Raw genomic sequence first — 15,246 nt, forward strand, 5'->3', positions numbered from 1 at the left:
CTTACCACTTGAAACATCACTAGCCCTGAAGCTGCTGGTAGACATCGCGGTTGGAATTATCAAAGGTTTTTGACACCTGAGAGACACCGTAGCAACTCCTTTGCGTTTGGAAGCGGGGGGTGGGGGTGGGGGGAGGACCAGGGAGGATGATTCAACCACTCAACCACTAGATGTTGTTGAAAACAACAAATCCTACACACTCTGCCTTTAAGAAACTTGGCATACCACACATTATTTAACCCATTTGGACACATAACTGGCCTATTTTCTTTCGAACTTGGCTCGGCAAAAGGGAAACAGGAAGTGACATCAAAGGGGAAGTCCTTTAAGAAAAATAACTCACTGGTCTTTGTTTATTGAAACATTATTTGAACTCTCACTCTTTTTTTCCTTTCTGATAGTGACTCAAAATAATCTAAAACATCTGATTTCTGTCCACAGTCTGGGCTGTTGAGTATTTTAGCTTAGCACTGTTTTCATGCAGACATTCCCCTTTGACATCACTTCCTGTTACTTCACATGCAAATATCTCAACAACTGTTCATCTCAGCAGCATGAAAATYATCTCGTAATATGTTCTCAGTGTTATCTTTCCAAAAATGCATTTGTACTATTCCAAAATTTTTGATGTCACTGGCACTWTAWGGTCATATACCCCAAYTTTCCTTTTAGTTCTGTAGCCAGTGATGAAGAGTCCTAGCTTGGCTGAGACATATATTATATAGCTCTCAGTAGTGAAGACTCATAAAATTCTTTATAAAGACAGTCTTTTTTATTAGAGAGGAAATTCACACCATGCTTCATATTGCCTAGTGAGGCCACTTATAGGGTTTAATCATTGCCTGCTTCTGATTAGGTGATTCCTTTGACAGTCCAAAGGTGTGCATGTTTGAATAATTTGCGATTCTAAAAACGATCGCAGGCATCAATGAGAGTGTGATTGGTTGCCTTGTAATGGACTACCAATGTGTCCAGGCAAATTTTAGTCACCAATCAGTGTCAGCCAGTACACACTCAGGCTCCCCATGCTGCTGAAAGGGACCAAATCTATTATAAATGGCTTGAAATATTCCACAACCCCCACCCCCCCAGTTCCTAACATTGTTCTGTCAGTGAGCAAGTCTTCAACACGGTCAGTGATTACAGTGTGGAAATGTCTACTTCTACTCCAGAACCCAACCTGATGGCTATATACGACCTCTGTGTCATTACAAGCCATTTGCTGAAAAACTGAGAATCGTAATCACATCGTCGGTGTCAGTTTAGTCKCAGAAATTCATGAAATTGCAACGACCTCTGAATATCACATTACATAGTGAAGACACATCATGTGTTCAATTGTCTTGGTTATCAGGGAGATCATCTATCTGAGGTCATTGTACAACCCCATTTYCAATGAAATTGGGACGCTGTGTAAAACATAAATAAAAACAAAATACAAAAATTTGCAAATCCATTTCAACCTACATTGGCGGCACGACGGCTCAGTGGTTAGCACAGACGCCTCACAGCAAGAAGGCCCTGGGTTCGATCCCTGGTTCGGACCTGTGGTCTTTCTGTGCGGAGTTTGCATGTTCTCCTCGTGCTTGTGTGGGTTTGCTTATTGAGTGTTGTTAAAAGGAAAGGTGAAATACAGTTGTAAACATGTCTTTGTCTCAGCTTTTGGGAACAGGCAGGCATCAAATGAGTAAATATTTGCAAAAAACAATAGTTCATCAGTTTGAAAGATATTTTGTATTTGTAGTGTAATCAATTGAATATACTTTGAAAAAGATTTTCAAATCGTCATACTGTGTTCCTATTTGTTTACACATCTCAACTTCATTGGAATTGGGGTTGTAGATGAAATTCAATACCAGAGCCTCCAAACATGGAGCGCTACTGTTATATTTTCCCAGAGATAAAAGGGACTAAAACACTGTGCAGGAATGTTTATAGAGGAGCTATTCCTTTTTAAATGAAGGACACATAGAAGATTTTAGAAAACAAAAGAAGACATGTCGCAACAAACACACATTTGTGCACCTAAAGAAATCAACATGTCTTTAATTGRTGTTCTGAAGTGTTGAACGAGTCGGTCTTAGAACAAGCACTAAAAGAAGAACATGCAAACTGTAACCAATTATTTTCACTAATTATGCTGACAACTGTCTCCTAATAGGCAGCCTGGAAATTATGCCACCGCTTTAGCATCTGCAAATCATGGAGTCTAATAATTAGAGCTAATTTGTGAAAATAGTCACGAAGAGGGAGGTTGATTGTTATTGCACGGCTTACATGATAAAGACTCACACATATTTCTGTCTTTTGATACATGCTAAATGTTTAAATGTAATTTTCAAAGTCACAAATATCAGTTGTGCTGTTTGTTACTGTTTTGTATAAAGGAACAGACTTCCTTTCTATTTGTTCTTTTTTTTCTGTGAATTACAATAATGCTGTTTTTACAAGTGTTACCTTTGCATTAAAAACAACCTCACCTCAAAGACAGCGTGTGAGCTTTTTGTTTATAACCACCTGGATGGTTATGTCCTTCATCCAGAGAACAAAGTGTCAATTTTTACAGCAAACTAATCCGTCAAACCACTGTGTGACATGCCACTATGTCGAGATCCATCTCTGATGTGTCCAAACAAGCGACATCATCTTTGAGTATGAGGGTTTATTCTACTGTCACTGGAAAACAATTTAAAATATTCAGTTCAAACATAAAAACTGTTTCTTTTTTTTCTAGAATAAAATAAATACTTTATCAAAAAAGAAAAAAACACTGGTGTTTTAAACTACAGTTATTCAAGCAATAAAAAAATAAAGATTTGTTCAGAATTGTTTTGAACTTTTGAAATGATAAACAGCAGTGTGTCTGGTATAGTGAATYTAAGAAACTGAATCCAAACAATGAACTGCAGTGTCCCTATTTCTTATAATGAATAAACACGTCAGTCAGTGTCATGAAAAATAACCTCCATCCAACTTTGGTTTTGTATAAAAATACTCTCTAATGGTTAGCATTGGTGCCTCGTGGGATTATTTTAGCTGGCTAAATAGCTTCAAATAGCAGAGGTGGATAAAGTTTTTTTTTGGGGGGGGGGGGATAAAAAGCCAAAGTAAAAATAATTTAACAGAAAATGACTTTGGTACAAATGAAATTCACAGGTAAGAACTCAAGTACAAGTCTTAAAGCTAATAATGGGGAAAGAAAAGAAAAAGTAATTTTACACACACGCTAAGAAATTAAGTGTTGAATCATGTCAACTGGTTCCACTAAACCAAGATGAGTAAATGTAAAGCAATTTAACCAGCTTGATTTAGTTGAACCAGTTGACATAACTTAAGTAAATTTAACACAGATTTGTTTTAGACAGCACAAACAACTTTCAATATGAGTTCCGAGCATATTTCAATTTGTAACATGTGATGAGGCCTTACATTTTAAAATAAGGAAGTAAAAGTATAATTTTTATCTTTTGAATGTAACAGAATAAAAGTAAAAGTTGCAATCTAGAGAAATACTTGGTAAAATTACAGATCTTCAAGACTATTACTTAAGTACTATATAGTAAATGTACTTTATTCCTATAGACCTGTGTCAAATACACGGCTAACACATACAGACAGTCAGATGAGATCTGGGATATAAAATGACTACATTTTAATATGGGAGCATTTCCATCATTTCTTTTTAAACAAGGTAAGAAAAAAGGCCAGCTTTTATTTTTTAATGTTAGATAATGAATCACCATTTGGAGGTCAGGATTTACTTATTAAGCTGCTGTCTCAAAATAATTGTAAGCTTTTATGAAAAAATCTTCTTTGTCTCAGTATTCTTCAGGTGTATCTGTAGACCAATGCACACAATATTATTGCTTTTAAAACAGCATAAAATAGGAGAYAGGAGGATATATTGAAGGGTTTTTATACTTGATCTTAATCACCGTCTTGAGTGACAAACASCCAGCTGTCATTATCTGTAGTTGTGCATGACAAGGGGGGAAAAAAACTCTGCTTAGATCATAAAGAGCTGCCGTCCAACAGACAGGACAGACTGAATGTATTTCAGGGAGTTTGTTTACTGCTGAACTAAAACCAATGCAAGAAAATAAGAGGCTATTTTGATGTTAATTTCACTCATGGTTTTTCAAAATAAAACTACCTTGGCTCACAAACACGAGTCCTTCCAAATGTTCACATTTTAGGCATGTTGATTTAARAACTTGTCTCACAGCTCGTCTCATTTTGTTCTCACAGAATAAGAACAAAGCCTCTGCCTTAAACCTTTCCATTTGCACAATATTTGGATGCTTTTGGTTTCGCATTAAATTCTCAGAAAGCAATAAACTGGATCTGACATGTGACTCGGCTCATTTCAAAGATCGCAGACCTCCCATCTTCTCTCTGGGTCTCCAGGATTGACCCGTATTTTTAACCCACCTCCAGTCACGSAGCTGTTTTCATGGATGTTAAGGATTTTTAGATGCAGCTCCAATAAACTTTGGTTCATTTCTTCTAAGTGTTTCTATAATCGCACCTCGCTGTGTTTGCTCCCAGAGGCATTTGCCCGTGTCATACCTGGCATCCCAGAGTGTAAAAATGGAAATAAGAGTTATAAAACAGACATTGGCTATGATGAAATGTCGGATTATTAAACAGCTTTTATATTCTTGATGAAGAAGCCGGTGTCTCTGTTCCATTGTTTTCTGATCACACGCTGTGGTCATTTTATAATTTCAAAGAAAACAAATATTGTTATTTWCAGTTGCTTTAATGTTTATTTAAAAGTCTAACTGCTCATTCACAGCTCAGCTGTGCCTTGGAATCAGAAATAGACCTGCTCAACACTCTTCAGCAGGTATGTTTACGTAATCAGCGTATGAGTGACTATTTGATTCAGCTTCTCCTGCTCACTTCTGTCTCATTAAACTTCAGTCTCAAAAGTATCTAGATTTTCCTGCAGGGGATCAGTCCTGAAAGTGACCTTCAGTCCAACTGAYGACACAATTAGGGCAGTAGAGTCGGCCAACTCTTCACTGTGGGACTCATTGTGAATATGAGTAGATAAATGTCAACACTCTCYGAAACCATTGTTAAAGAGCAAGTTTGTTGTGTGAACATGATAATAAAGCTTAACAATTGTCTAATTCTGCATAATAAAACAATAAATATGTAAATGTGGTTCATAATGTGGTAACCTAAGATTCTTGTGAAAGGAACAAAGTATCTCAAGGCTTCTGTTTGTAACATTGAAAACAATTTTTGTGTATGACACAAATCTATAAGCATGGGATATCCTGATGCATCTCAGTGAACCAGGTAGAAAAAAATCAAAAAGAAAAAAATAAGTAGGTCCTCTGGATGGGTTCTTCTCTAATGAAACGTTCCGTCTCTCCTCCAAGAGACTTCTGTCTGATGAGTTTCAGGTGAACTCCTCATAAGCACTGCCTCCACATGGACAAACAGGTTAGTCACATGCAAAAGAGGGCCATCGACTAACAATAGGCTTGATTAGCTCAGAGCTCTGAGTTCACCTGAAACTCATCAGACTGAAGAAGTCTCTTGGAGGAGAGATGAAACGTTTCACTAAAGAAGAACCCATCCAGAGGACCTACTTATTTTTTCTTTTTGATTTTTAAGCATAGGATACATTACATAAAATATTTAATGTGGCACCTGACCTTGCCAATTGCCTCTGAATAATCTCTGAACACTTTCTGCTCAGTGTTCAGACCTAAACCTGTAAAAATGCTTTGGCAGCATTTTAATCCGTAAATGAATGCCAGAAAAACTCAAAAGAGCTGAGGAAAAGCTGCGGGCCAGACTACCTTCAAAATAATCTGAGACAATGTTAAGGTCAAACAGAAGAAAATGATTTCAAGTTTGTGCTGCCTATATGGTGGCTCTAAAAAGTACAAAATTATTACTTCTGTATTTGTTTAACTTTTAACATTTCAAACTAATTTTTATAATCCTATAATTAGCGTCAGGTTTTAACAATGGTGGAGATGTTATTGCACGCTGTGTTCCTACACTTCAACCATCAAGGTGTTCAATAATTCTGAGCTCGTTCAAAGTTTCTAATAGAAATGTTGTATCACTGAACAACAAATTTTGCTTCCTTGACATATTAGTATCTAGCCAGGCAGAAATACGTAAGATTGACAAAGAGCATGCAGTCAGGTCTGTTTTCTGTAGGGGTTTTGGGTATATTCTAAAATAGATAATTTGTGAACTCACAAATTAGCTTACCWTGAGGCACCACGCTCTTTAATTTGGTCCAGGATTGACCCAGGAAAGAGARGAAAAACTGTAACTTAATTGRAATCAGTCTCAGAATAAATGTACCCAAAAATGATTTTATGAGGTCTTGTCTTATCAGAACCAATAATATATTTTATCAAGACACAAAAATGAGATTAGCTTATGTTGGCACGTTCTCCACGAGCAATTTATTTACAGATTAAATGTATTTACAACTATGGCGAGTAATGAATGAGTGGTGACATGTTGAACCAGATAAAAACTGAAAGGGTTTGCAATCACGAGTGAATAAACAAACAAAAAAACAATAAAAAAAACAAACAAACGTATAACAAACACTGAGAGGTGAGTTTTGCTTTTAGCTGAGGATTTTACTAAGGGCGTCCTAGTTAATTAGGGAGAAAAATCGTTTAGTTTACTAAATCTCATACAAAGATAAAAATCACCAGGACAAATGTTCACTTTTACCCTTTTGTTCTGCTGATGGTGGTACCTGGAGGAGGCGTCGGCTAACCGAAGGATCTTTAGGTGACGTTCCCCAAAAACTGCTTCAGTGTGGTGGCCGGTCAGATACTCAGGATATCTGTTCAGCTGCTGGTCCTTCAGTCAGAAAGGTGGGTAATGAGCTGACGACAGCAGGGTCCGGTCCTTTCAGGTGGCTGCAAGACTTCTTAATTTGATTTCCACTTTGTAGAGAAAAATTAACTAAAACAACGCATGAATTACCATTAGCTTATTTTACTTCTATAAAATCAAACTCAGATATTGAGCCGATATGAAACGATAGCTATTCGGTCAATCAGCGGGAGATGTAGAATGACCCCATCCCACCAGCCATGAGGAGGGCTGGCAGGAAGGCCTCTGCCGAGCTCCTGGAAAGCTGTTTCTGGCCTCCGATGTTGAAAAGACCTTCTCTCCTCTCTCATCAAAAGACCAAAAAAAAAAACGGTCGGTCTTGGGAGCTGCACTTGTTAAGATTAGCTTTTTGAGCTCTGAATGATAACCGAACACCAACACAGTTTTAACAGGTTTATTGTAAAAATGTGCAACTGAAGGACGAGGACTGGAGACCGGGATCAGCAGTTCTGGACACAGAGATCTTGAGTTAGGTTGGATCAACAGGAATATATTATTGTAACAAATAATATNGCACTAACTTTTAAAACCTCTGTTATGGGCGGAGTCAAGGTTTTAATTTGGCCAATGAAAATATTACACCTTATACAGGAAAGGTTTTTAACAAATCAAATCTATTTTGGAGGGAAAACTACTTCCGGACAAAGAAAAAGGGAGTGTTTTAGTTTAATTATCTTGCATCTAATTAAAGGGTGAGACATTGTTTACCTCAGTAAAATAAGAATGTCACATTTAGTTAAAAATTCAAGGCCTAAGGTTTCTAAGGGTTAAATAATGYAATAAAACACACACTGTTTAACATTATGAAATAAAAGAAGCATRTTCTTCTTTAGGAAAACACTTCATCAAAAAAACCACACAGCTTCAATGGGTTTTGTTCTTCTGTAAAAGAAATGGTAAATCACACTTCTTTCATTAAGATAGATAAAAACAGACAGTTGTATAAAAACATTCAATCTGGTTCCTTCTTTTTTTCACATTTAATGAAGAATGTAGGTCCTTTGTTTCAGTCATTGAAGAGTCTGGTTAAAGGTGTTTATGACCCCCCTTTGAAAAGGAACCAACAGTCTTGTGCTTATGGGTTGGAAGCACAGAACTTGTGGGGGTTTTAGGACTGTGGCAATCCTTATCTATTAACATCAAGACGTCAGGAAGTCTGGTGGGGGTTTGTGTAAGAGATGCTAATTAGGGCCACAAAAGGGAAGTTCCATGCAAAAGCCTTAAAAAAAGTCTGAAGTTAGTGGGATTTTGTTCCTTCCTTTGAGCAGTCATAGGAACCAGCTAAATCTAATCAGAAATGATTAATTATATGCAGGAAAATGCTACATTTCCATAATCATAATAAGATGATCAGAATAAGTGTTCACATGCACACCATTTGGATTATCAATCAGCATAAACCAGCCCTCTCATTAGATGACAAATTCATTCGTCGAACTGAATGATTAAAAATTTCCAAATGTGGCGTTTACATGACACATGTGTATTCTTATCCTGATTACTTACTTCCAAGGAAACACTGTTTTTTTAAGCATTTTATATTTTGGTTACTATTTATTTAATACAAAATACAAAGACTTATTAATATTTTTGTAGTTTATTAAGTTTAAAAAATGTTAAATACAAAAAACAATGTGATAAAGACAACCTTTTGTTCAAATTTAACACGTAATTAAAGACCTTTTTCACTACATTATGTAAAGCTGTTAATTGTTAAACAGGACAGTTTAACTTGAGAGGTGTTGACCATTACAGACAAACACTGACCTCTGCTGTAACTTCTGCACCAAGTRGAACACTAATAATACAGCTGTGATGTCGACTGTCATGAATTATACTCAAATACCTCTAATTCTTTTGCAGCTAATTTAGCAGCTGAACTCAGTGTTTATAAGATACTAATATAGCAGCTTCATGAAATGAATCATAAAAAAAAGTTTTATTACCTTAAACTTACTTTAGRAAAGTTACTTTAATTGCATTACAATAATAAAAATTCCAATTAAAAAAAGTTGATATTCTTTGATGAAAATCAGCTGCTTTTAAACACCAAGTTTCCTACACTGGGTGTTGAGAGAAATGTTTTAAAGTAAAGCAATCACACAGYATCAGTCGTACAGGGGGATCAGTCGTTAATAAGCATCGTGTCAAGATATAAATTATGGTGAGGTCCTTCATTTAAAAAATCCTTACATCAGCACAGGTGGCGTTCAGGAGAGAAGAGGATGATGTCTCTGATACACGCAGTAACGCACATCAGCACTTCAGAACATGAAATGCTGACAGCGTGCCATCGCACAAACTCTCCTCTCYTATCTTCACATCAAAGTGCTTTCTGTCGTCCACGCTCCAAGTCCTCAGTAGTAATAGCTTCCAAAAACTGCCACCAAACAGAATAAGCTGTCCTACAGAGTGACAACAATGTGATTTGAAAGACAGTGTTAATAAAAAACTGCTGTATTCTCTTCATATCTGACGGAGCACTTACATTCATAAAAACATCTTCTGCATAGCTGTCAGTGTCAGCGTCCCACAAACACCTAGAGGATATCCTGGAAACACGTCATACAAACACGTTTTCAGTTCTTTAATGTTTTACAACCTTATATTACAAAAATCAGGACAACATATTTGACATTAGCAATAAAATTTAAAATAAACTCAAAATCCAAATAAATAATATCATGTAAATGTGAAAGATAAGATGATGATGGTGTATCAATGCCAGACTAATGCTAAAATAAATCTAATTTATTCTTAGTAAACAAACATGTTTTAAGAGCAGCTTTCCCCCCCTACAACAATAATTTAACCAAATAATTAAAAAACTAACTTGAGGTGAAATAAGGGATTATGCAATATAAACAAAATATATCTCATGTATTTGTGCTAATATGAATGCTCTACTAAGGCATATCTATTTTTGRATGTTTTTTCCAGATTTTAGGATTTTTGATTTATTTTATCTATTATTTGGGAGGATGCACGGACAAGATGGTATTTTTTTAGTTTACTGTATATTATGTTATGCTATGTTTTGTTATGTTATGTTCAGAAAAAGATCAAATATATATATATGATTTATGTCAAGTTGCCCTGAAATAAATTTTTATGGGAACATTTTGTGATGTCTGTCAGTCACTAAGTTTGTGAAATTATTGTGTAGACATGGTTAAAAAAAACTGCTTTAAAGCAAATAAAACTTTGAAAAATTGCAAATTCTGTAGAGAATCTTATTCTGGTAAAAACTGGGCTGACAAACACATGCTGTAATTTTCTTTAACAGGAGCTCTTTGCCGAGGGCACAATGGCAGACTTGTCATATGTGATTGCCTCCATGTTGTACTTTCAGTAGTTCAAGACATTTTGGACTTACTTTCCCAAGCCTAACAGTTGCTTTTGTTTGACTTGTTTTAAACAATGACTTACTTCACTCCTTGACCCCGTTGTTCTCCAATGACCACCTGCACAACAAACTTATACCGGTCAAATCCCAAAGCTGTAACAAAAAAAAAGGTGACTGCAGATTATTGAGTGTGTATAAAAAGCTTAATTCATTTATTTTGACTCATAAACAGTAGAATTTTATGTTAGCAAAGTTTTTATGTTGTTAGTGGGGTGTGTTTTATTGCAAAGATGAGTTAAAAGTCAGAAATTGTACATATTTTAAATCCGTTATTAAACTGATTGATATGATGCTGTTTTTTGTCCTCACAGCCACATAAATCAAAAGTGGCAGAGCTTTGATTATTTTCGTTATGCTAATTTGATGCATCACATTTAAGCATCGTTCTTGTAGCTGTCTTAATGAGATGAAAAACCTTCTGAAATATTACTACTACATTTCTTACAGTACGCTCAGAATATACCAGAAGAAAGGGATTATCGTAACACTTACTCTTCACTTTGTCCTTAATGTGGTCTGCTAGTGAATTAGACATCTCTTTGACTTTCTCCTGCTCGTACTGCACACCAGACAGATGCTCCCTCACAATTTCTCCAATGCATTCTTTCACAATGGCTGGTTTGAACCTGAAGTATATTTAACAGTGATCAGAAAGAGCAACAAACGAGGTCACAATTCACCAACAATCTTCTGGAAAAGGTCATCTGTTCATAATAAACATTTTAAATTGTGTATATACACATTATAAATGCTTATAAAATACTTAACCTGCAGCTCACACACAAACAAACACTAGCTAGTTAACTTTTAGCAGCTAAAATTACTAGCCAGGAAGCTGTTAAATATCAAGCAAACATAACACTTATAGAAATGTATCAAGGTGAACAAATGTAAATATTTTAAGTTTAACAAATAAAGTCTGACATGGTTACACGGGACAGTCAGTGGTACGGTCCAGTGTTTTTGGCATGAGCTAACGTTAGCATGGGCGCTAGCGAAGCTAAGCATTGTTTTTACAAGCTAACTAACTAAAACACTCTAATCGCTTAACATAACTCACTTGTCCTGATGGTTTGGTCGTATACGGTACGCATCCGACCCCCCCATGCTGTGTGACGGTGCAGTGTGGTCACAAACAAACATAAAAAGGAGGTGTTGGCAATCGATTCGCTACACGCTTGTATCTGTTGCCATAGAGACGTCGAATACTCTTCTTCTTCTTGAGTTTATTGGCGGTTGGCAAGCCAACTGTGATGGTGCATTACCGCCACCAACTGGACTGGAGTGCGGACAGGCAAGAATCAGGAAAAAATAAATAAATAAAACCCTATATTCTTCCTAATAACAATTTTTTTCTTCAAAAATGATAGAATTGTACCTTTTATTTTACTGACATTACTTCCAAAAAATTTTCAATTGCAAATTCAATATGCATGTTATTTATTTCTTTTTTAAACTGCTTCCTTTCTGAATCATAAGCATTACATTCCATAAATACATGCTGAACTGTTTCTGGTGATTTACACTTATCACAAAGCTTTGTTAAATGTTTACCAATAATTTTAAGAGAATAATTAAGGCCTGTATGACCTATTCTGATGCGCGTAATAGTTGTTTCCAGTCTGTTTTTCTAGATGTTTGAATATTATAAAGGTGTCTACCTTTATCATTTATATCCCAATTTTCCTGCCAGATGTTTTTAATATATTTACTTATTATCATTTTGCATTCTTCTTTACTTAATGGGATTTGGTAATCAATATTTTTACATTTCAAAGCTCAGCGAGGATGTCTGCCTCTTCATTGCCCTCCACTCCTACATGAGCTGGAACCCAAATAAAACGTACTGATATTTTCCTTAGGTCAAGTTTAGAAAGAATACAATTTATTTGATTGATTATATCTTTCCTTTTAGAGTTATTTGTRTTGATAACCTTTATCAGTGACGTCGAATACTCATTTCCTGTTTCAAAATAAAAGCACCGACACGCTTCAAACCATACATGCTTGAAATCTTGTGCTAAAACTGGCCTTATTTTTAGACATATATTTTTTTACATGTGATATGATATGCACTATGTGTCAAATATTTATTTTATTTTAGTTTCGTTTCGTTTCGTTTCGTTTAGTTTATGTCCAGCAGGTGGCAGTGTTTCATGCAATAGGCCTGCAAATTAAACYTCTTTCAGTTTCATTTTTTTACTTAAGTTTCATTTTTCAATCTCTGGTACGCTTGAAACTTTAAGAGGTTGTGACCTTAAGTTTCGTTTTTCTGTGCGTCATGATCAGAGTTTTCTTGTTGAGGTGGATGATGAGTAAACATCACAGGCTGGACGTCAGCTGAGCAGATAAGAGCTGTTTTTCTTCTTCATCAAGCAGCAGCTTCAGCCTGCAGCTTCCACGTTACAAACGATGGAACAACAGATGTGGACACGCATTTTTCTGYATAACATAGAAACTCTTCAGAGACCAGACACCTGGCGTTTGGAGTTTGATGAAAACATTGACCCTAAACAACAGAACTTAGGATGGAAAAATTACATCAGGAGAACAATTGCATGGTTGGTACTACTAAAGTTGGCTGTTTTGTTTTTGACTACATGTTTTAGTCAGATTAAAAGAAATTACAGTTGCACTTTTAATTTAATCTTTTTGAGATGGCAAAAAAAAAGAAATTATGCCATCTGCTTTATCTAAGAAAATAAATGTGTTAACTCTGAATATAACTGAATCTGATACTTGAATGTCAAAATATGAGAATCTGTTGTATGTGGAGAAATAAACATCATCTTCACTTGATTGGCAGAAAACAAACAAGGTAATTTTCACAATTAAAAAACATTTAAACGTAAGTACTTTATTAGAAATTACTTGTATAAATAAAGTCTTTACGCATTACAGTTTTCTTCGTTTTTAAAAACTGCAACAGATTTGCTAAAAAATAACCTTTATCGTGGTCTCAAATTACTCGTGTGTAAAAGATTATAATTAAATCACTGGACCTTGCTATTTGTCCTAAAATAAAAGTATTAGAGTATGTAATTTTAGAAAACCTGTTTGTTCTCATGATGTTTTTTTGTGTCCTTTGTTGTCTTTCTGGTGTTATGGAACCTTTGAGTGTTYTAATTCAGCTGAGCTATGTTGCTTTTTTCACTTCTTGCAGTTCACATCATAGCCTCTTGATGTCCTCAGTTGCCTTGTTTCTAGTAATCCTACATGAATGATATGAAAGCCTCAAACTTCTGTCATGTTTTTTTTTTTTTAAGGTTCAAATGCACCACATGTGGGAGAAGCTGGCCTTCCAACCGGGTGATGGTGATCTTCCTCATGCAGTTGAACAATGGGCAGGGCACTGTAAAGGTCAGGCCCTTACGTCAMAACTGTAAGAGGTGCCTCAACGCGCCGATGGAGAAGCCAAACGTGGACGCAGACGCGATCAATAACCTCATGGAGAACCTGATGGAGAAAATAAGAATTAAGTGCTACAAGGAACACCGTGGTGAAACAAACAGGCGTCCTGGTCACCTTGATGTCCACAGTCCTCATGAGCCGCAGCACTGTGAGGGCTGTAAGATGGGATTTTGTACAAAGGAGTGAGCTAATCTAATAAAAGTATCATATGCATATAATATTACAGAAGCTTTACGATATGTAGAAATACAACTGCTTAAACGCTTTGACCCACAAGCTAAATGTGTTTATGATCTGTGTGATTACATATAAAAAAAACTTTATTCTGATTAGTTTGACGTGTATGTTTAAAAGGCTGAATCCTGGAAGCGGACACTTATTTGTTTTAATAAGGATGTTGAAGAAATGTTTCTGCTTTGTATGTATGTATATTTATATATATTGTTCTGAGGAGTCTGACACTTTAAGAAGAATGTCACACACAAGGAAATTTTGGTTATTTGTAATAATATATTTTATTTAACTGGCAAATCCCTTAATCATTGCCTAACTTTATTTTTGTCCCTGTCATAGGAACAAATGTGCAACTTTGGGGGACAACTAAATTACATATTTTTGTTCTAAACTACTTGTTTACTCAGAGTTTGAGTTGTTGAAGTGTATCATATCCTAAGGGCAATGAAGTCATTTAAATTATTGTTGTCTTTTTAAAAWTTCTTTGTTGAATTTAAATGTGTGCTATCTACCATATAGACCTATAAGGAACTTTCACTCAATCAACATCTTTGCTTCTAAAGTTTTAATATTTATGTATTTCCATGTATGTATGTTTAGCTTGCATATTTACAGACTTGCCTGTTTGTCCTTTAAWAGAACATAATTCTGAATAAAGGTGGATGCTACTGACTTGTTTTTGTACCAGTTCTTGAATTGAAGACACTTCCTCAGCAACCTGCCATGATCTGAAAACGTAACCGTTAGCGAAACCAACCCACAAGAGTTTTTTACACATGTACTTTACTGATGCTGTCGATCATATGCATTACAAATTATCCATCAGACCCAGGACCMGCTCATGGCATAGYCAGTAAAGGCAAATACTACGGGCACGATTCATTGCGCCACAAATGGGGGACAAACCTTTATTATTATTTTTACATTTTATCAGAGTATAGTTGAATTAGTCTGTAGAATAATCACRGCCAACCAAYMTTTATGAAGGTGTTTTGTGTAAGTTTCTCAGCCTGATTTGTTACRGTATGAGCAGCCGTGGTTTTYTGTTTTTTTGGATACAATCCGGGTTAGCACTCGAARATCCRMTTCAYACAGCTTCCTCTTGRGTCCACAGTTAATCCTGTTGGATGTGGTTGGTCCTTCTTGGTGGTATGCTGACATTACCCTGGATACTGTGGCTCTTGATCCATCACAAAGACTTGCTGTCTTGGTCACAGATGCACCAGCAAGATGTGCACCAACAGTTTGTCCTCTTTTGAACTCTGGTATGTGTCACCCATAATGTTGTGTGCATTGTAATATTT

At 35.8% G+C, this 15,246-nt stretch overlaps 2 protein-coding genes across 2 annotated transcripts; one reads left to right on the plus strand and one right to left on the minus strand.

Moving 5' to 3' along the window:
* Positions 1-9,046: 9,046 nt before the first annotated feature.
* dynlt2b (dynein light chain Tctex-type 2B) lies at positions 9,047-11,505 on the minus strand (the record flags this gene model as incomplete). Its single annotated transcript, XM_013999598.1, is given in 5 exon segments — positions 9,047-9,296; positions 9,380-9,443; positions 10,321-10,390; positions 10,790-10,923; positions 11,358-11,505. Coding segments are annotated over 5 exon segments (399 nt in total). The 3' UTR covers positions 9,047-9,248.
* A 926-nt stretch (positions 11,506-12,431) lies between these two features.
* Positions 12,432-14,614, plus strand: si:ch211-276k2.2 (receptor-transporting protein 3). The gene is made up of 2 exons (XM_013999609.1): positions 12,432-12,858; positions 13,564-14,614. Exons 1-2 carry the CDS (start codon positions 12,710-12,712, stop codon positions 13,892-13,894), a joined length of 480 nt encoding a protein of 159 aa, XP_013855063.1. The 5' UTR covers positions 12,432-12,709; the 3' UTR covers positions 13,895-14,614.
* The last annotated feature ends 632 nt before the right edge of the window (positions 14,615-15,246 follow it).

Source organism: Austrofundulus limnaeus, unplaced genomic scaffold, assembly GCF_001266775.1.
Source record: "Austrofundulus limnaeus strain Quisiro unplaced genomic scaffold, Austrofundulus_limnaeus-1.0 Scaffold8, whole genome shotgun sequence".
Classification (NCBI taxonomy): Eukaryota; Metazoa; Chordata; class Actinopteri; order Cyprinodontiformes; family Rivulidae; genus Austrofundulus; species Austrofundulus limnaeus.